Consider the following 23,101-nt stretch of genomic DNA (forward strand, 5'->3'; position numbering starts at 1 on the left):
TAGTTGTGGCACACGGGCCTAGGTGCTCCACAGCATGTGGGATCTTCCTGGACCAGGGCTCGAACCCGTGTCCCCTGCATTGGCAGGCAGATTCTTAACCACTGCACCATCAAGGAAGCCCGAGAGAGATTTTCCATTGTACAGTTCTTTATAATTTATAAGGTGTCACTGTGTGACTTCATTTACTCACCAGAGTCCCCCCTTTCCCATCATCTCCCCTCTTCTCCATTTGATGGATGAGGAAACAAATGGGGAAGTGATTTGCTGAGTCCAACGGCTAATGTGTGAGATTGGGGCTGTAATCCCAGGTCTCCCTAGGACTCCTCAACCAGGCTCTTTTGTTCGTTTGTCCTTTTAATATCACCATGCTTGGTAGTATTAGCAAAATGGCAATAGCCCAAACCGAGGCTCCCTATTCCATAAAGATATGGAAGGGAAACAGAAATAGAATGTTTCTTCCTATTCCACCATGTGCCTTCATGTCCCTTACTCTATGCCATTCCTTCTCTGTGGCCTGGGAAGCAATGCCCCAGCATCAGGTATACAATAACTGCTCTGCTATCATTCTTATTATTTATTCTATGATCCCTAAGAGTGCAAAGGACAGTGACCTTGCCCTCAAGTTGTAAAACCTTGTGATCAAGAGTGTAGGCCCACTTCCCATCCCGTGTGTGGCTCTGTGTGGAAGAGCTGGGAGCTGCCGAGGGAAGGTTTCCTTTTGGCGCTGACCCAGGAGAGAGAGATCCAGGCTCAGAACTCCTTCTCCAGTTTCACCCTGTTGAAGCTGCGGCTCTCCAACGCCCTGGGCGGGGTCAGCCTAGGGGCCAGGTACGTGGGGCACCTCCTTCCCCAAGGACTAAAGCCCAGTGGACATTGGGTGCTGGAGCTTTTTCTCCTTTTCCTTGTTTTTTTTTGAAAAAGAAACACCTATAGAAGAAAATAAATGTACTTTACCCACTCCCCCACAAAAAATAAATTTAAAAAAAAAAAAAAAAAAAGAGTGTAGGCCCAGAAAGATTTAAGACTGTCTGGATTTGAACCTATGCCCCACTTACTAGCTATACTACCAGGAAAGGGTTTTTTTTCTGTTCTGTGCCTAGTTTTCTCTTACATAAAACCCAGGTAATAACCTCTACCTCTTGGAGTTGCTGAGAGTATTACATGACTCATGGATGTTGTTATGTTATACATGTTGTTATCTGTTATTATCTATACCCATATCCATAGGACAGTCCCTGGTACATGGTAAGTACTACACAGGTGTTTGGTATTATTATCATCTTCATCCTCATCTAATTATTAAGAATTATGAAACTAGCATGGAATTAAATTTACAAGCATAAGGATTAACAGTGCCTTATTCAGGGACCCTCATGAAGATGAATTACTCATCACTGCAAAGCTAGTGATTTTGTAATTAATAATAAGGGGGGCATTTTGAAAGTTAAAAACACAACCTATTTAACAAGGAGGCAAAATAGTTTTTTGATAGAGAAAAGCCAGTTATTTTTATCCCCAACAGCTCTGCATTCCATGACTGTCTACTTCTTAGTAACTTCTGAAAGGCACTGTCTGATTTCAGTTAAATTTGGTTCTCTAATGAAGAGTCTCAAGAACTATATTTTATGTTTGAGTTAGGAATTTGGTTTATTGCTTGGAAGAAAGTCATCCCCATAAGAGTTTTCGAATCAGTATTTCCAAGCGTCTATCAATGGAACATCAATGGCCTATGAATTTAAAGCATGTCAGTGCCCATCTACTTGCTTCCCATAATTTTAGAATTTAATTTCCTCACCTCAGAGATAAAGACTCAGACTAGGTGGTCTCCAAGCTCCTTGTCAATGACACATTTTATAATTACCTGTTAGTATCAAGATTTTGAAATATATACTTAAGGTATAATGTATTTGGAAGTAAGGCTAGCCTAACATCATGGAGCGAACTCTACTGACTGTTTTGGGCAATACCCAAATTCCACTTTTGGGGAAGGCTACTTGGTCAGTCTTCATTTCAAGTTGTTATCCACGATGATCCACTGGGCTGCTTAGTGAAGGGCTCTGCTAGCAGCAGGATCTTGAAGCATGCCCAGAGGAAGGCTTTCTAGACCCCAGAGGCCTATGAAAGCAGTAAATTATTGAATCTATTAAAACATTGGCCCAATAGCCTTTTTTATATAAATGGAAAAGTTGATCCTACAGTTCACATGGAATTGCAAGGAACCCCAAGTAGCCAAAAGAATCTTGAAAAAGAACAACTTGGAAGACTCATACTTCCCAATTTCAAAACTTACTACAAAGCTACAGTGATAAATGCAGTGTGGTACTAGCATAAGGACAGGTATATAGATCAATGGAATAGAATTTAGAGTCTAGAAAACCATATATGTATGGTAGATTGGCTTTTGACAAGAATGTCTAGACCACCTAATGGAGAAAGAATAGTCTCTTTAAGAAATTGTTGTGGAAAACTGGGCATCCACATGCAAAAGAATAACGTTGGACCCCGACCTTCCACCATACACAAAAAGTAGCTCAAAAGGGATCACAGACCTAAATATAAAAGCTGAAACTATAGAACACTTTAGCAAAAAACACAGGAGTAAATCCTCATGATCTTGGATTGAGCAATGAATTCTTATGACACCAAAAGCACAAGAAACAACAACAAAAAATAGATAAACTGCATTTCATTAAGTTAAAAAACTTTTCTACAGAAAAGGATATTACCAAGAGAATAAAAAGACAGCCCTGAAATAATGCCATTTGCAGCAACATGGATACAACTAGAGATTATTATACTAAGTGACATAAGTCAGAAAGAGAAAGACAAATACCATATGATATCACTTATATTTGGAATCTAAAACATGACACAAATGAACCTATCTATGAAACAGAAACAGAATCACAGACATAGAGAACAGACTGGTGGTGGCCGGAGTGGGGTGGTGGTGGGGCTGGGGGAGGGATGGAGTGGGAGGTTGGGAGCAGATATAAGCTTTAATATATAGAATGGATAAACAACAAGGTCCTACTGTATAGCATAAAGAACTATATTCAATAGCCTATGACAAACCGTAATGGAAAAAATACATTAAAAAGAAGAATGTATATATATAACTGAATTACTTTGCTGTACAGCAGTAATTAACATAACACTGTAAATCAACTATACTTCAATAATAAAAAGACAACCCATAGAAGGGGTGAAAATATTTGCAAATCATATATCTGATAGGGGTTTACCATCCAGAACATATAAAGAACTCTTACAACTCTGCAACAAAAAGACAAACAATCCAAATAAAGAATGGGCAAAAGACTTGAATAGACATTTCTACAAAGAAGATAGGCTGACAAGCACATGGAAACATTATTAATTATTAATCATTAGAGAAACATTATTAATCATTAGGGAAATGCAAATCAAAACCACAATGAGATACTACTTCATACCCACTAGGATGGCTATAACAACAAAATAAACAAAACAGAAAATAAATTTTGGTGAATTATGGAAACATTGAAACTCTCATACTTTGTTGGTAGGAATATAAAATGGTGTAGCCACTGTGGAAAAAAGGTCTGGCAGTTCCTCAAAACAGAATTACCATATGACCCAGCAATTCCACTCCTAGGTGTATACCCAAAAGAACTGAAAACAGTATTCAAGTAAAAAGATGTATATAAATGTTTACAGTAGTACTATTCACTATAGCCAAAAGGTAGCAACAACCCAAATGTCCAAGATAAATGTGGTATGTCCATACAATGGAATGTTATTCAGCCAAAAATATGCTGAATAAGAGAAGCCAGACACAAAAGGCCACATATTGTATGATTCCATTATATGATACTTCCAGAATAGGCAAGTTCATAGAGACAGAAAGCAGAAAAGATGCCCCAGGGTCATTGGGGAAATGACTGCTTAATGGATACAGGGTTACTTTTGGGGTGATAACAGTGTTCTGGAACTAGACAGTTGTGATGCTTGCACAACATTCTGGACGTACTAAGTGCCACTGAACTGTATACTTTAAAAGGTTAGATTGGTAAATTTTATGTTGTGTGTATTTTACTACAAAATACAAGAGTAAGTAAGTAAATAAATAAAACCACTGGCTGGCTCTACTTGGAATGGTGATTGAAGAAGTAGACAGTACTTTTTTCTAGCATACAGTGGGGAGGGAGCCACACAAGGGCTGAGGCAAGTAGGACAATGCACCAGGCCTTCCTGGCTAAGCTGCACTGCTGCCCCACACACCTGACTTTCATGGCTTTGCTTTTGAAATGTGCACTCCAAAAATTCACAGAACCATGGGGACTCAGATTCAGAAATAAGTGTAAATATACACGATGTTCAGACTATTTGATATTTTAGACTACCCAAATCATGATCTCCATTCATTAATGCAGACATTTGAGTTGACTGCATTTAGAAAATGGTACTCAAGTAACAGACAAAATTAATTATGAAAAAATTTCTTCCTGTTACTTCTAAAGGACAAAGCTTATGAGATCACAGGATTACTGGCCTAATTTAATTTGCATGGTGGAACCACAGGATCTGTATTTCCAGTTACCTTTGTAATTGGCACATGCTCAGAGGAACCCAGGGAGTAGCTTCCACAGTTTTCCCCCTTTTTTCTGTTGCCCTGTTCTGAGCTGTCTCTGCAAGTGCAATCTGACTTCATCATCAGTAGTTTAAAGGAACTGCCCTCAACTCTTATGAGGCCAAGTTTGTGTAGGAGTCCTGCGTCCCTCAAGTGAGCTGTGCTCTCCAACAGATTGCACACCCCCGGAAGGCAGGGACCCTTAATGGCTTGCTCACCGCTGTGTCCTCAGCCTCAAGCCCAGTGCCATGGACACAGAGTAGATACTCAAGTATTCGGCTACGTGAACAAACAGATCCTTAGAGAGAATCGGAGCACAAAATAAACAAGCTTAGTAGAAGAAGCACCTATGTACATATTCCAACATAGCACACTAAGTTTTTTTTTGTTTTTTTTTTTTGCCATTTTCATGGGATTGAATATCTGGAAAAAATCAACTAGAAATGAGTACTGTCCAAAGCCTGTCAGTGGCAGAACAGAAAGGTCCTGTAGCAAATTAAAACAACCTCAGAATTCAGGGCCTGTGCCTTGGAAGTCATGTGTGAAGTATTATTTAAATACTTATTTATTTCCTTTTCTCCCCATTTCCCATTTCCATTCTCCACCTCACCCCAACGTACAACTGTTCTAATGTGCTAATGCGAATCCTTTTGGTTATATTAGTTCTTAAAAACTGTATTGTTTGGTGAGCACCTGGCTTTGGTTTAAGGCATCTCGATTTATGGTGATGGATCATTTTTTCTTACCCTGTATATACAGGACTGATGTGGAATGTCCATGAGGCCTTGACTGAAAAAGTACAGTATTAATTAAAAGTGTGAAAGCTTCGCTTGAAATCTTTGAGAACAAGAAACTGGGTATAAATAAAGTCAAAGTTGGTCAAGATATCCAGGCTTAGTTTAATAGGCAAGGTGTCTAATAAATCAGATAACAGCATTATGTCTTATCGTGTGTGCCTTTTACGTTAACATTTTATACCAGAAAATTAATTAGGTTCAAGGTATTTCCTTGACTGTTCTTTTGACCACTGAAACAGATATTTCCTTTCAGCTACGTGAGGCCTTTCACCAGCTGAGTTAATCATTTCTTAAAGGAAAGGAATCAAATTACTACAAGGAAAACTAAAACACAAGATAGGCTTTAAGAAAGTATCATGATATTTAGTTCCCTCTTAAATTACAAAGAGTCTACTATTCCTTAGTTAGATGTTTGATGGATAAACATAATGTATTTCAATATTTAGATATTTTAAAATGGATTATTTGAGGAATTAGCCTTATTTGAATTTGCATGGTTTAAGATGCATAATTGGAGACATGTGCTCTTTAAGCTCCAAACTTACTTGATCATGAGGCTTTGGCCATCTATAGCTTCACCATCCCCTATGTCGTACTTGCTGGTCAGGAAAAGGGAAATCTCAGTCTTTGCAAGTTGACTTAGTGTGTTTACCTTGTCAGGGTCACTGGGGTCAACAGCTCCTTCCCCTGTAGAATAAAATATTGTTATTTTTCCAATTCACTGATTGTGACAGTGGCATCAACAATGTAAGATAAAGGTTCTGTAGGAAACATGGGCTCGGTAGTTGAACAGGAGATCATGGTCCTCAGAAGAAAACACATTCCAGGGCTTCCCTGGTGGCTCAGTGGTTGAGAGTCCGCCTGCCGATGCAGGGTTCACGGGTTCGTGCCCCGGTTCGTGAAGATCCCACATGCCGTGGAGCGGCTGGGCCCGTGAGCCATGGCCGCTGAGCCTGCGCGTCCAGAGCCTGTGCTCCGCAACGGGAGAGGCCACGGCAGTGAGAGGCTCGTGTACCACAAAAAAAAAAAAAAAAAAAAAAAAAAGAAAACACATTCCAATACACTTTAAAAAATCTCGGAATTAAACATTAAAATAGCATAGGACATCAATATTCGAAATTTGAAAAAGATTACTAAAAGAGAGAACTGCTAATAAAAGACATCATTGGAGAACATAGCAAGGAACGTCTAATAAATTTCGCTCTCCTTCTTTCTTTATGGTTGACAAATCGTTTTTGATGTATCTAGAGCTTCAAGAGTATCAAATTGTTTGATAATCTAGCACACTAAGAATTACAGAATCCTTCATGTAGGAAGGGGCTAGTGTAGTTATCCTTTAAATAAACAAGTATTAAATTAAAAAGATTTTTTGATCTAGGATAGGAAAACCAACCAACCATCCAACCAACCAATCAAATACAAACCAGAGGGAAGAAGCCCTTACCAAGGAAAGATTCCACATTAGGTACCTCTCCCAGCAATTCCAAAAGTTCATTCAGTAAGTCATTTTTTTCAGGGGCAATCGCATCCTGGTGTTCCAACAGGAGCTTTATATAGAAAGCAACACACATACAAAAATAAAAGTCAGTTCTTAATGGCTACCATATTTACATAGTTCCCTTCCCAGTTTTTCATAATAACTTTTTTCTGATATTGTTTGAACCTTAAATACAGGTCTGACATATATTAAAATTAGAGACCACAGAGAGACACAGCTTGCATTTTATCTTAGAGGCAAGTGCCCACTCTTCATCGAGAAACTGTAGTTTTGTGAAAGGTGTTCATAAACACTCTTTCAGCAAGATCTTGCAAGATCTGCCAAGAGGCAGCCTTCTTCCACCTAAACCCTGTGTTCCCTCCATGTTTATACAAAAGTCAAAGTTGAGGGATAAATTAGGAGTTTTGGATTAACATATACACACTACTATATATAAAATAGATAACCAACAAGGACCTACTGTACAGCACAGGGAACTATGCTCAATATTTTGTAATAACCTATAAGGGAAAAGAATCTGAAAGGCTACATACATAGTAGTCTGAATCACTTTTCTATACACCTGAAACTAACACAGCATTGTAAATCAACGACACATCAATAAAAAAGAGGGAAAAAAAAGTCAAAGTTGGGGAAAGAGTCTAAAACAACACACAAGTCTCTTGGCTAATACGGTAGCAAACTGTAAGGGCATTTCCATAACTCTTCAGAGAAAAATTATTCGGTAATCAAACACTATATATTTTTTCAAATTACCACTATTAGCTATTTCAGTGTCTGGCATTGAAGATCTTTCATGGGTATGGATAGCAGAAATGCCCATATGATTCCTTGGCCTGAGACCTAGATGTACCAGCTGGTTCTTCCTTTCAGAATTCCAAAAATGGATTAAGGGGAACACTGCTGGGTGTTTGCCAGGTCTTAGAGGAAACATAGTAACTCTGGGGGCACAGCTATGAAAACACAGCTGCTCTTGTTTTCATTTAGAGTTAAATTAAAACAATGTTTCCAAAGTGTGGGACTGGTATCCCTGGTGATGGGAAATCTAATTTTAGTTGTTTTGAGTAGCTAACTTACAAAACACTGAATCATATAATAAAATTAGTCTTTTTCATTTTTAATCTCTTTTCTCTCAACAGCTTTATTGAGATACAATTAACACACCATCACATCCACGCATTTAAAACCTATGATAACGATGGTTTTTAGTATATGCAAAGACTTGTGTAACCATCACCACTATCTAATTTCAGAATATTTTCATCACCTTAAAAGAAACTGTGTACCCATTAGCTGTCACTCCCCAGTATTACCCCTTCCTCCTGGAAGCCATTAATGTACTTTCTGTCTCTATAGATATAGCTGTTCCAGTTGCTTCACATGAGTGGACTCATACAATGTGTGTCCTTTTGTGACTGGTTTCTCTCACTGAGCATGATGGTTTCAAGGTTCATCCAGGTTGTAGCATGCATTTGTTCCTCTTTATCCCTGAAAAATTTTTCCATTATATGGATATATCGCACTTCCTTCATTCATCTTTTGATGGACATTTGTTTCCAGTTTTTGGCCATTATGAATATGCTGCTGTGAACATTCATGGACCAGTTTTTGTGTGCACATGTTTTCATTTTTCTTGAGCCCATACCTAGGAATTGCTTCATCACATAGTAACTCTGTTTAACATTTAGGAATTGCCAAACTGATTTCCTAAGTGGCTGCACCATTTTGCATCTCCACCAGCAGTATATGAGAGTTTCAGTCATTGTACATCCTTGCCAACACTTATTATTACCTGACCTTTTAATTCTAGCTATCCTAGTGGGCATGAAGTTATCGCATTTTGGTTTTGATGTGCATTCCCTGATGACCAATAATGATGAGCATCTTTTCATGTGCTTGTTGGCTATTGTATATTTTCCTTGGAGAAATCTCTATTCAGATCGCTTGCCCATTTAAAAATTTTATGTTTTTATTTTTAACTGTAGTAAAATACACAACATAAAATCTACCATCTTAACCATTTTTTTTTTGGTACGCGGGCCTCTCACTGTTGTGGCCTCTCCCATTGCGGAGCACAGGCTCCGGATGCGCAGGCTCAGCAGCCATGGCTCACAGGCCCAGCCGCTCCGCGGCATGTGGGACCTTCCCGGACCGGGGCACGAACCCGTGTCCCCTGCATCGGCAGGTGGACTCTCAACCACTGCGCCACCAGGGAAGCCCTGTTTTTGTTTTTATAGTAGCCGCCATAATGGGTGTAAGGTGGTATCTCATGTTTTTATTTTTTTATTTTTCCAAAACAAATGATAGATTTATAGGCTGTCTCTATTATACAATGAGGCAAAATCATTGTGGTTTTGATTTGGATTTCCCTAGTCATTAGTGATGTTGAGCATCTTTTCATGTGCTTGCCAGCCATTTCTATATCTTCTTTGGAGAAATGTCTATTCAGGTCTGTAGCTCATTTTAAAATTGGGCTGTTTTTTGTTGTTGTCAGATTGTGAGAATTCTTTACATATTCTGGATATTAACCCTTTATCAGATACAGTATGTGATTTGCAAATATTTCTTCCATTCTGTAGGTTGCCTTTTCACTGTGTTCATTGTGTCATTTGATGTACAGTTGTCCATTTTTAAATCAGATTATTTATCTCACCATGGAGTTGTGGGTGTTCTTTATGTATTCTGGATCCAAGTCCTTTAACAGATACATTATCTGCAATTATTTTCTCTCATTCCCTTGGTTGTCTTTTCTTGATGGCAATGTTTACAGCACAAAAGTTTCCAATTTTGAGGAGGTCCAATTTATCTGTTTTTTTGTTTTGGTTTCTTTTCCTTTTGTGGCTTGTACATTTGGTGTCATATCTAAGAAACCATTGCCAAGGTCACAAAGATTTACTCCTATGTTTTCTTCTAAGAGTTTTGTAATTTTAGCTCTTATATTTAGGTCTCTGATCCATTTCGAGTTCATTTTTGTATAGGGTGGAAGGAAAGGGTCCAACTTCATTCTTGGCATGTGGATTTCCAGTTGTCCCAGAACCATTTGTTGAAAAGACTATTCTTTGCCCACTGAACTGTTTTAGTCCCTTGTCAAAAACAAACTGACCACAGGTTTGAAGATTTCTAGACTCTCAGTTCTATCTCATTGACTGCTATGTCTATCCTTATGCCGGTACAACACTGCCTTGATTACTTCCTTTTCCATTCACTTTTAATCTTTAAGATTAGTGAAGGAGAGAGTTATCTGTTTAATGCTGAATTTTCCCTAACATTCCCTGATACTTACAAATTGGGTTTTTAAGAAAGGGAGAGGGGGCCTCAGATGCATAGCTTCAAGGAAGCAACTATATTCAACTACTTTTAAAGTTCTGTCCACTGTAAGACATGCTAGTTTTTCTACTATGGTTAGATTTAAAGCAAGATGTTATATAAGTAACACAGATGACAGAAAGACACGGTGAAATCTGGAAGTAGTACACAGGATATTTTGGGGTAAGGTAAGTCAGAGATAAGAACAAAATAAGCAAGATGGATACATTTATGTTCTAGTTCTCTGAAGAGATAGGACAGCTGATGGGCTGCTGTCTCTGGAAGGGATGATTTAGGCAGCCAGCTTCTACTCTTTATTCTGATAATGACAGAACATCAATATTTCCTGAAAATGTCTCCTTAAAGAGCTAATGTTCTACATGTTCCTTAGAGAACAAGGGACAAGTATGTGGACACAGGCGTGGCAAGTCATGCTACTGCCGTGCTTGTGTCTGCATGTGGACTTGCAGTGAGGACTTGAGACAGACAGTAAACAAGGACAGTCTTTCCCTGCAATTACACTTCTCCCACGTTATTACATCTGCTTCCAACATCACACATGATGGAATTCCAAACTGGTTACGAGTTATGTTTCCCAGGATTGGATTCTGTTTTCAACTCTTGTTGACGAAAGGAACAGACTATTTCTCCTTGAAGAGTAACAGTCTAAATTAATACAGTAACATTGTCTCTCAGTTCTCCTTGGGAAAGAATCTCTCACTTTTCCTGCATGTGGCTATTGCCCTCAGCACATGTGCAGCCAATGTGTGGACATCTTTTTGAGATGAAACATTTGCCATAACAAATAGATAAATGGGTCGTGGCTCAAATATGAATGAGTCTACTTGTTCGTTAGAAAATTATTTTTGCAACTGCTGCATATACTGGATGCGTTTGCTTGGTGATTTGGGGTGTTTATATATAGGGAAAACAAGTATAGCCTCTTTATTTAATCAGCCCACTCACTCCCTCAGCTGGTCATTCAGATCTGCTTTTGTTTAGGGTCACTCAAAACACTGAAGGAGAGCTTGTTGCAAATGTCAAGGAGGTTCCCTGTCCCAACCCTGAAAGAGGGAAATCAAAAGTAGATCCAATCTTTCTTTCCAGCCCATATTTAAGGTTTAGTTACTTAGAAGAGTTTAATAATGAAGACTGAAATTTTGAGCAGCCAATTTTGCTACTTGTTAGTATATCTGGTTTGGTGGGGGAGGGGCTGGCCCTTTAAGAGGTGTGTATTTGTCGTGCTTTCCACCAGTTGTGTGTATCAGTTGAAGCTGGGTGCATCCTTCACCAGGGCTTCTTGAGCTTCAGTGTGTATCTGAGTCACCTGGGATCTTGGGAGAATGCAGGTTCTGATTCTGGAGGTCTTGGGCGGATTTCTCGCATGTCCTCAGGACTTAGCTTGGAGTAGTCATGTCCAGAACTGTTCTTGAAAAGGTTATGCTTTAAGAACCTAGCTGGTTCAGGAAATAGGCTCTGGTCTTAAGCAAACAAAGACCGTCACCATGCCGAGAAAACTGCTCTGCCCTCAAAATGCACCTAATACAGGCTAATGGTTGATGGTGGTGATGTCTGCACGTGAACCAGAGGGAGACATTCTGACACAGCAGACTGACGGTGCCTGGTTCTAAAAAATGGGTTTTTCCAGAACAACAGAAGCGATTCTTTGTAGGCGGCTATTGCTGGGGTGTGGGGTGTATGTCTTCTTTTCCCCAACCTGGATACGCCTGTTTATCCCCTCCCTCTTTATGGCCAAACATTAGAAGAGAGGAAGCATTCTCCTTTTCCTAGAAAATTACTGGAAATGCGAAGAGAATTCTTGAAAGGGGGAGAGACCGACTCTGGGGTCCAGGCAGTGTGGCCCTGGTGGGTGGAGAAAATACCAGGGCTGCCCGGGCTCGGGGCTTAAACTGCACATTCACCACCTGACTGTAACTGGATCACGGAAGAAATAAACTTTCCTTGCTTGAGAGAAGGAGTTTTCCTAAGGCACAAGAGTCAGGGAATACATGTATCATGTCAAAAGTAAACTTCTCCTGTTTGGGAAAAGGAGATTAGTCCATGCATAAGGGTCAGGGAATAAATAATTCAAGTATTTTTTAGGTTGAGAACGTAAGTAGGAGCACATGCTTACAATAACACCCTGTAGAAACTAAACATTTTCAAGAGCAGACGTTTGAACCCCGTGTCCATTGCTAAGACCCTCCTCCAACCTCTCTTACTGAATGTGTGCTGATGATTTCTTCAATTGAAATATAAATGACTGGTTTGCTGACTGTCACCACATCTGTGTATTTATCCATATTAAACTTTTCTTCTGGTTCAGGGACATTACATGCTTCTTTGAAATATTTCCTAAAAAATGAAAAAAAAAACAGAAGTCTTAAGACAGAGTCAAATTTGTGAATAAAATGGCTTTATCAAAATGGTGAGGAAATCTTCAGTGATGGCCTGTGCTTTGTTTTCTACTGTACACCTCGAGGGACCTGTTCCAGCACCTTCCAAGGCTGGCTCTGGACCTCGAAGCCGAGTCCATGTTTCGGGATGTTGGACCCAGGTCCTCAGAAAGGAACAGACAGAGCATTTTGGGCCTCAGGCCCTGTGACCGACCCAAGGTAATCAAACTATGGGCAGGTCATTTAAAAAATACGATTTTAAAAATGCCCCCGAAATCTACACAAAAATGTCAGTACTGATGTTCCCTGATCTAAGAATCAAGTCTTTGTAGAGAAAACAATCCATAAAGCAATTAGTCAAATTTGCTACTTTAATTGGCACAAACTCCTGGGGATTTCAACACCCTTTCAGAGTTTCTGTTACCAATTGGACAAAAATTCAAGTTAAGCCTACTCTTCTCTTAGTTGATCCAGACAACAGTTGCTGGCTGGAAAGGCTGTTAAGACCAGACACACAGATACATACAAAGCTCCCTTTCCACCAGTGCTCAGACTCTAAAAACTCTGCTATTTTAAGCTACAGCAAATTTCAACAGAGAGATGGAGAAAAGCCAGGTGTGCTGCGATCATGGTTTAGGAGGGACTCTTTGCACAGGTAGAGTAGATATTTTATTCTATAAATTTGCAAATGTTTCATATGCCTGAAATTATCCTTGGTGTATCTCCTAAGGGCACCCAAGGCTTGCACACCAGAAAGACCTGTGCCTTCCCACCCCAAGGCCGGGGCAGGGTAAATGGCAGACAGCTATGCTCCCACGTGACAACTGGTCTTCCTGCACTTTTTTGGTTGTAACTTTTCATGGTTGCTGAGGAACACAAAGGATTAATATGAGTGGAAGAGAAAAAAAAGATAGATGAATTTAAGATATGAGGGGAGGCTTTTGGTTTTATTTCCTTTTAAATGAAGAAGAGTTGGAAACTTACATGTTTGGTAGGAATAATCTGAGAAAAAAGGAAGCAAAAAGAGGTTCTAATAGCAGATAAGGATTTGCAAGAAACGGATGTTACTTTTTTAGTCAGCGAGGAGACCTAAAATTAGCAGCTTGAGAAAATCCAGACTTCCCATAGTAAGAGGATTTGGGGAACATTTCTCACAAGAGGCCGCAAATTCCAGAAAGAGAGGAATGATCATGAACTACCTTTGTCAACAGATAAATCACTAATCTAGAGGAAAACTGAGGAATGGGAAGGTATCATTTTCCAAGTGAGGCGTGAAAGAGGCCACATAGATGTCATACTTGTACGACTGGCTGAATGGCAGAAAAGAGAAAGTGAACGCCAAGATGAACATGCTTCCTCTGAGAGCTTCAGGGTGAGTGAACCTTCCTGCTAGATTCAGTCCTCCTCCCGTATCCCCGTGGAATGATTAATGATACAATTTGGAGAGCTTATAAAGTCAATAGACTTAAGTCTTACATGCATATCTGAGAGATGTTTGAGAACAGAATAGAACATGTTCACACACAATCCTCAACAAACATAGAAGCTGGATTTTCCCAACCATCCCAAACCAAATACTCAGTTTCCTGCTATTGTTTGATGCAGATCAAGGCAAGTTTTTCCTGAATGGACAAAATGATACCCTCTTTTTAAGTTCAGAAGAGCAGAAGTTAGCTATTTTGATTTCTTTAATTCTAAGTACTACAAGCCTATAGCGTACCAAGAAGATTAAATATTTCTTCTTGTTAATAGCAGAAGTCATGCACGTGGGGATGACTCAATGTAACAGGGGCACTGGGGGTGGTGGGGGGATGGGGAACACCAAACAGAAGTAACCCCGCCTGCTCGGCCTCCCTCCTCTTTCCCCACAGCAACAAGCAGTACAAGAAATGCATGCCCTGAGGTTCCTGCCCCCAAGCCCAGCTCTGGGCACAGAAAACACATTCCTCTTGCCCACCATCCTGCAAGTTTCTCCAAAGGTAACGATACCTCTCACCTGAACTCCTGATACGTCTCTGATAAATAATGGTTCATAGACGAGAGATGCTCATTTTCTCCTTCAAAGAGCTTGTTGGAGGCTGCATGCTGAAGGACCTTGGCCACTGATCCCAAGTTTCTCCTCTGGTCGGAATTTATCTGACCTCCGGCTGTCATGTCGATGATATCAAAGCCGTCTGGGGCGACGATGGCTGGGTTCATGTACCGATAGTACAGGAGATTTCCAACAATCTGGAGTGATGTAGAAGAAAAGACTATTTTTGAGAGAGAAAACTCAAGAGTTTGGAGGGTTTTTTAAAAGTTAATATTAACTGACATTTCCCAAGACAGCAAATCGTTCTCTGATCTGAATCTTAACAAGGAGTTAAGTAAAGGTAGTGAATATAATCACACATTATTAATATAGTTAACAAAATTATTTTTGGTGAAAATATGCTACTGCCCCCCCTCCAAATTCTCTAATATAAAAAGCCTCAATAATGTATAAGAGCTCCCAACTAACCTCATAACAATAATCTTGAGAGCCATTAGAATAGAAGACTTGTAGCTTATTATCAAAAGTCATACAGGGCTTCCCTGGTGGCGCAGTGGTTGAGAGTCCGCCTGCCGATGCAGGGGACGCGGGTTCGTGCCCCGGTCCGGGGAGATCCCACATGCCGTGGAGCGGCTAGGCCTGTGAGCCATGGCCACTGGGCCTGTGGGTCCGGAGCCTGTGCTCCACAACAGGAGAGGCCACAACAGTGAGAGGCCCGCGTACCACACACACACACACAAAAGTCATACAAGGGGAAAAATTTTACAAAATGGTGTGTTGGTAATTTTGGCCCCTACCCCCAAGAGAAGCTATGGTGAGATCACCCTTGAAAATCTACCTTTAATAGCTCATCTTCTGTTGCATCGGGAAATTTCTCACGGATCGAACTCTTCAGTACTTTGGCTATATACCTCAATCCATAACTACATGGAAAACAGATGACAAAAGAAAATAATGGAAAAAGGCTAAGTGAGGAAGAAACACACAGCAATTGTTCCAGTCAACTAAAGCCAAGCAGTTTTCCTAAAAATTCAACACAAAATGAGATGGTAACGGAATCACAGGACTGTCACGGATGATCGTACTGGAGCGCTGTTCTGTACTGTTCCGTCTTTGGAGAACAGTTATGAACTTAAAGTGCAAATGTTGGCAAAATTTAAACTAGTAAATGCAATATGAGGAAAACTCCTATCTTCACTACAGGGGTTTATTTTACACAGTATTTCAAGAAATTCTAGCGAAGAAAGTTAAAGCTCCTACATATACAACTTACGGCAGTAGATCAAGGGAAGAAATGATAGAACTCAGGACTTTGTCGGTGACCCTTCTCAGGTTCTCGATGGAGGCCTCCAGTTTGTTTTTCACTTCTGGGTATGTCAGAGCCTGTTCTGTGGTCACATCGTAAGGCAGGTTGCTGAAACCACAACGAGGGCTTACGATTAACTGGGGGCTTAGGTACAAGCATGTGTATCCTTGCCACATTGGTTCTACCATCAAGCTTTGTATTGTGAAGTAGAGTTTGCCCACCAACTCCAATGATAAAATGTTTGCTTGGGGCAGGGGAGAACCCACATGGAACCCTCTGCCACCAGAACAGCAGGGTGACTCCAGGCTGTCCATCTGGGCTCTTCTGGCAAAATAACAGGCAGACCCAGGTAACGTAGACCCAGCTAACTTTCTCTCTCTCCCCGCCCCCGCTTTTAAATTATAAAGAGCAGTATGTTCTTTACAGAAAAATTTGCATATAAGCCAACAAGAAAACAATACTGACCCCAGAGACAACTACTTTTCCTTATTTTAGTGTATAACTTTCTGGTCCTCTGCTATGCATGTGTGTATATGGGTGTAATGCAGTTCGTGTCTATATAGATCCCATATAGATCTTACGTGTGTGTATATACATGCATATTTGTTTTGATACAGAAAATGAGTCACTGTACCAAACTACAACCAAGAACTATGTTATGAACAGTTTACCCAGGCAACAAATATATTTCTATACCACCATTCCAAATAGTTACTTACTACTCGATTATGTTATATAAACATTTATTTAACAGATTCCCCAAAGCTTAACATTTTGACCTTCCCCAACTTTTGTGATTACAAACAGTGCTGTGACAACCACCCATGTAATTCTCTGTGCATATCTTAATGATTTCACATGGCATCCTTCTGCAGGAAATTAAAAGCTGGGATTGCCTGGATCAACAGACCACTACCTAGAATGAGCCAATGCCACCCGGCTTGTTGAGGCTTACATGTTCAAGTTACTCACTTGGTAATTGTAAAAAAAAAAAAAAAAAGTAGGTATTATCAGGTGAAGAGGTCTATGTCTAGGTCTAGGCCTGGGTTTAGAAACAACAAAGAAAAACGAAGGGAGAGAACTATGGAAATTGTGGCTTTGGGAATCAACTGGTACCGAAATCTGAAAATACCATGTACCGCTAAGATGAGTAGGAGTCCAAGAATGTGGCCTGCATGGGTACGTTAAGGGAGGTAACAACATCTTAGATTGAAAACTGACTTTGCACAGTGAATTTTGTTCTTTTAACAGAGCTTAAGAGTATGTATAAATATACACATAAAAATGATCATAAAACACAACTGAAAACCACCATCGCCCAGGCTTTGCTACCTGGCTTCTCCAGTCTGTGTTTCTAGTTGGTTCACCCAGGCCTTGTACACCTCGACGGGGCTTGTGTTGATGATCAGGGATTTGTCATCGATGATCTCTTTCACCACCGGAGCCAGAAGCTGGCGCAGTGTGTTCTGTCCACGGGCACCTCTGTTGAAGCTGACAACCATCTTGATGACTGTAGGGTTCCCAGTAACTATGTCCTGGACCTGGTCCACCTTTGATCTAAAAAAGGCCCAGACCAAACAAAATGGTTTGCCTCTATGCATAGAGTTTTAAACAGTGTATATTCTCTCTGGCGGGCAAGGGCTTTGGGGGGTTGTATTTTTCTCCATTGAAGATCAAAGACGGTGTGATTTAAAAGGAAGCTATCTCCCGTCTCTATTTGGTGAGCACACCTGAGCCAAAGGAGACTTTTGGTGGACATGGCCCACATGCTGTCTTTTGTAATACAACCTCTGAGTCTGAAACTTGTGGGAAGTTAAGGCAAAGCTTTCTCTCTAAGTATGACCATTCTATCTGCCTCCATCACTAGACAACATGCCTGACCTATCTGGCTAAAGGTCTGCAGTGGTAACAGGGCCTGTAGAGCAGGATCTACAATGCATGTCCTGATTCTAATTTATCAGGGCTATTGGAAGACTGAGTGTCCATTAATAAAGTGGGTCTCAGAATCCCCTGTTTATTATTTTTATTTTAAAAAAAAGGAAGCTATCATTTGTAAGATGACTTATTCAAGAAATTTAAGGGTCTAAAAATAATTTCTCAGCTTTAATTCCAATCTAGAAGGCAGGAATGAACTAAAAATGGACCTAGACTAATAATAATACTGGGTGACGGTATACAAGTAAGGATGCTCCCTGTCTCTTTCCTGGGAGTTAGCCTTGAATTTCCAGTATTCTGCTGGATATTAGAAGTATTTCACCCACATGTTCTACACCTAAAACTCAAACTCAGTGTTGAAAATCTCATCTGTGCCTTTTTCCTATGCATGCCCCCGCGGCCCCCCCCCCCATTTCCCTGAACTATGTAGCTCCAATTCATCCTGTGCATATGTGGCTAGCAGATAGATCAATCTTCTAAAAACTCAATGTGGTCACGTCAAAAACCTTGCACACCTTCCCAGAAAGTAAAAAGAGCCTCAGCACTTGGGCCTATACTCAATGTCTCCCATGATCTGGCCCAACCTACTTTCCTGGTGGTCACTAATTAAGTCACCTCTTGGCTAGACTAATCTACTTTCTTTCTTGCCCCCTGGCCCATACTGTTTCTAGCACCATAGTGCCTTATTTCCCTTTTCCATTTCTTTTTATAAAAACTGTAGATATTCTTCAAGGTTTGGGGTCAACTCCTTCCTCTTCCATACAATCTTTATCGATTGACTGTATTGGCACTTTTCTTTCCATCCTTCTGATCTGTTACACTGTGCTTATCATTCATTTAGTACTTACCTTATTCTACTGCATAGCATTGCTATTTCTCATGAATCCTATTTCTCATGCTGCCTTATAGACAGCATGAGGGCAGAGGTGCCTGGCTAATAGCTTCAGAGACCTATAGGATTAGCATCGCTTAAGGGATCCAGAAGTAAGGAAGACAGTTAAGACCCATCTAGTTGGCTAAGGGCATTTCTCATGGGTTCCCCCCCCAATTCATTATAGCTGCCTACACATGTTTTACATTAACTGAGTAAAAAATAAATTAGCAGCAGCTTAAATTCCAGTAAGAAGGAAAAACTATTTAGCAGAGGTCATTATCCTCATCTGTTTATGGCTTTACTACTCACATAATTTTAATTAGGTTTTCTCACTGACTTTTTCTTAATATAAATTTATTTATTTTATTTATTTATTTTTGGCTGCATTGGGTCTTCGTTGTTGCGTGCGAGGTTCCTCTAGTTGCAGTGAGCGGGGGCTACTCTTCGTTGCGGTGCACGGGCTTCTCATTGCGGTGGCTTCTCTTGTCGCAGAGCACGAGGTGCATGGGCTTTAGTAGTTGTGGCTCGCGGGCTCTAGAGCGCAGGCTCAGCAGTTGTGGCGCACAGGCGTAGCTGCTCCACGGTATGCAGGATCCCGGACCAGGGCTTGAACCCGTGTCCCCTGCACTGGCAGGGGGATTCTTAACCACTGTGCCACCAGGGAAGCCCTCACTGACTTTCAAAGAGCTTTGTACACTTGCAAAATCAAGAGTGAATTTAGCATTAGAAAAGATATCACTGCTGGGAGAAAGCTGTACCTGAATATATCTATGATGATGTGGCAATTTCTCAAGAAATTTGATAATTTTAATATGTATAAATAACTTATAAGAATAACTTTAAAATTATTTTAGTAAATCAGAGATAGCCACCACTAACAAAAGGTATTGGTATTTTTACATATATACTTATATACATACTTTATTTCTTCCTCCAGAGCAGTTTTGAAAAGCTTGAGGAGTAGATATTCTTCCCGTTGATTGGAAGCGTAATTGTATAGGGTGAAAATAACAGTATCCATAAATTTAGTTGACTTGTTCTGTGGCATCTGGAAAATCAGCTTAGCGAGGTACAAAGGATTTGTCTGAAGGAAAGTGAGAAGAAGAAACACCCCCCCACAAAACTATATGTTAATATATTATTAAAAGCAGAGAGGAGTCCCCAGTTCCTTGCACTTTAATGACTTATTATGTATAAAGCATATAGAAGAGTATCTGGCACATATTAAGACTTTAAAAGGTAGCAGGTAATACTAATACTAAACTATAGGAAGTTATACTAGAAAGTTACAGTAGGATTTAAATTTTATATACTATGTCATGACATATTTAATGGAGTATAATTGTATGATGTACACTCTACACCATTTGGAGCCACACCGTAATATTTATTGTGGAAACACAGGAGGCGGGGGGTGGCCGATAGATCTGGTATCCGAAGAGACTAGCAAGAAGGGACCAAGGGCTCAGCCAGATAGACTGTTCTAGAAGGACTGATGAATGAATAGAAGGAAACATATCCCATATTCTGAGACAAGAAAGAAAAAGAAAAGGATACATTTACATGTGGAGACAGTGGGATGGCCATGATGTTTTAGAAAGCACGAGAAGGTAGGAGTGAGGCAGGGAGGCTGAACAGAGGGGTGAAGGTCAGGATAGTTCATGGGGGAAATGCCAGAAGAACCTGACAAGAAGCCCATATGCTTACTGTGGGAAAAGAACCACCCCAGAAGGCTAAGATAAAAAGAAGAGAAGAGAGAAGGGGGTGGCTGATAGACCTGGTATCCGAAGAGAGAATCTCTTTAAATTAAAAAAAAAGTTAAAGATGGACAAGAATTAAAAAAAACTTGACATGTAGTTCAGCTTAGGATGGAGTTCAAGAGATGTAGCACCAGTCTTTGTGGTAATGTGGTTCTTCTGAAGGAGTTACACCAGATGGAGGTTAGAAGAAAAAAATATAATATTAAGGTGACAGAGAAATTTGATAGTCCTACTCTTTATCCTCCTTCCGATGAGAAAAGAAAATTTTCCATACATGGAGACCAGTATTTAAGAGTCTCAAGCAGTTTGGCTTTAAAAATTTTAAGAAAACCCTAATTCTAGTTTAGTTTACCACTTAGATTTACTTTCAAGCTCATAATGACTGGCTGAAATTTTATGAATAAGCAGCTCAGGACAACCTTTTTCTTAGCATTCTGGGGTGATTCTTTTCCCACACTAAGCATATCGGCTTTTGAGAAAGGAAAATTAGTCAAAAGCCAAAGAAGCCTCATTCCTCTCCGATGACCTAAAAACTTTAAATTTAGGCTCATACAGAAGAGACAAGCCCATAGCAAAACCTACACTAGCTGACCTGCTACTTTGGCTAAGAATCGCCAAAGGCGAAAGGGATCCACGCCGTTTGCTCTTCTATAGCTTCCTTATTGGTCTTGGGTTAATGTCTCCAAAGCAGACAGGAGAAAAGGTGAAGAAAAATAAATGATTTTTTGACACTTCACTCAGTACAACTGAACAGTCATGCTCTGGTTCTATCAGTTTTGGATCGTTTAGGGAATAAACCTTGTGGAATTATTCTAAACACGCTTCTATGCTTTTTCTCCTTCCCATTAATGAGCCTCCACTTACATAACAGGGTAAACTATACAAATCTTAGGCCAGCGACTAAATTTTCACCTTCCTAAATGACACAAATTCTATCAAAATCCAACAATAGAAAATTAAATCCTAAAGAAGCTTCGTACACTTGGAAGTTCATGGATGTCAAAAGTGATAAATGTGAGAACCTACTGTATAGTACAGGGAACTCTACTCAATGCTCTGTGGTGACCTAAATGGGAAGGAAATCCAAAAAAGAGGGGATATATGTATACGTATAGCTGATTCACTTTGCTGTAGAGTAGAAACTAACAACATTGTAAAGCAGCTATACTCCAATAAAAATTAATAAAAAAATGATAAATGCTTAAGATTAAATTTATAACTGATGGATGCCTATTAACCTAATTTCAGCAGACAAAAAACCTTCCCCTGCCTAGTGCGAGCCCCCTTTCTTTCTGGAAAGGAAGCTGTTGTTAAGCACTGGATTCCATGGACAATGCTGTTTTAACATTTTTCCTTCTATGCTGCCACATGGTGGACATCTGGAGTACTACACCTGTTCGCCACTCGAAGTAGAGAATTCTCAACTCTACCAAAATTAACGTCTCTTCTCTCAACGGGGCTAGCCACACCTCATTTATATTTTGGGTAATGTGTTCTCTGTGCACCTAATGCCAGCGACGTCCTCAAGCAAAGATTCAAGCATCTCCACGCCTTGACGGAATCACTGCCACCAGCAGCGGCCCCAGGGACACCTGACTTTCAAGGAAGAACGGCTGATCCATCTTTTTTGGGAAAGTTTTCCTGCCGAGGGGAGGCTTTGTTTCTATCTCTCACTATCGCTCACTGTTTCCTCTGGGACTAATTGTATGTGCGGGTGGGCGGATGAGGTTGATCAATGGTCAAACAAACAAAAAACTAGTCCACCAGACAGAGTCCAGCCCTAACCAGTTCAGCTTAGTTCTCACCCACACTCTTGAAGCAGTGGAAAATTACTGTTCACTTAGATCACAGTCATGCCATGGAAATAATGAAATAAAAAAGGAATCCCATTTCCCTAATCCAAACTCTCTGGCTCCTTCCTCAAAAGAAGGGCAGTCTGGTCCTGGTACAGATCTGTTTTTCATACAGTTACTTTAATTTTTTCATGTTTGACAGCATCTGCTTATGTTATTATTAGATTTATACCGTTTCTGCCGATAACTGCAGTATAATGTAGTCATGAAGAGCGTGACCGAAGTTTTAAGTCAAACTGCCAGGGTCCCAATACCCTTGTTTTACCATTTCCTGGCTGTGTCTCAGTTTTCTCACATGTAATACAGGAATATCAGTAAATTATTTTTTGATGGTTCCCAGGGTTGTACTAAGAATTAAAATGAGATAATGTGTACAAAGCACCTAGAATAGCACTTGGTACTTAATAGTGCTCAGAACATGTAAACTATTATAGCCTTAGCATGAGACGAGACCTACTGTAAAACACCAACGGGGACATAGCACTTACCCAAAACTCACAGTGAAAGAAATTGTTCTCACCTGTAAAAGATAAAAAAGCTGCTGATACGTTTCCAGTGTTTTTCTTCTCTCCTTACTCAAACTTTTGATCCCTTGGTTGTCAGTGTTATTCAGTATTTGCATTTCTCCACCTTTTTTCTTATTCAGTTTCGTTCTGTGTGAAATTACATCCTGGAAAAAATTTTTATGAAATTACTACTTTTTATGCTGGTACTCTTTACCTCCTTCCTTCT

At 40.1% G+C, this 23,101-nt stretch overlaps 1 protein-coding gene across 1 annotated transcript in view; it reads right to left on the reverse strand.

Annotated features, from left to right (window-relative positions):
* The window catches only part of IQGAP2 (IQ motif containing GTPase activating protein 2), a 286,526-nt gene that overhangs the window by 16,418 nt on the left and 247,007 nt on the right, over positions 1–23,101 (reverse strand). Inside the window, exons 22-30 of the mRNA XM_027100794.1 lie at positions 22,890–23,039; positions 19,677–19,840; positions 17,280–17,504; positions 15,915–16,055; positions 15,480–15,564; positions 14,606–14,838; positions 12,436–12,568; positions 6,854–6,956; positions 5,955–6,096 (exon numbers count right to left, since the gene is read on the reverse strand). Coding sequence (XP_026956595.1) covers positions 5,955–6,096; positions 6,854–6,956; positions 12,436–12,568; positions 14,606–14,838; positions 15,480–15,564; positions 15,915–16,055; positions 17,280–17,504; positions 19,677–19,840; positions 22,890–23,039 — 1,376 coding nt within the window. The remainder of the gene's footprint in view (positions 1–5,954; positions 6,097–6,853; positions 6,957–12,435; positions 12,569–14,605; positions 14,839–15,479; positions 15,565–15,914; positions 16,056–17,279; positions 17,505–19,676; positions 19,841–22,889; positions 23,040–23,101) is intronic.

Source organism: Aethalodelphis obliquidens, unplaced genomic scaffold (genome assembly GCF_003676395.1).
Source record: "Aethalodelphis obliquidens isolate GAN/ISIS:26980383/991018 unplaced genomic scaffold, ASM367639v1 scaffold4, whole genome shotgun sequence".
In the NCBI taxonomy this organism is placed as follows: Eukaryota; Metazoa; Chordata; class Mammalia; order Artiodactyla; family Delphinidae; genus Aethalodelphis; species Aethalodelphis obliquidens.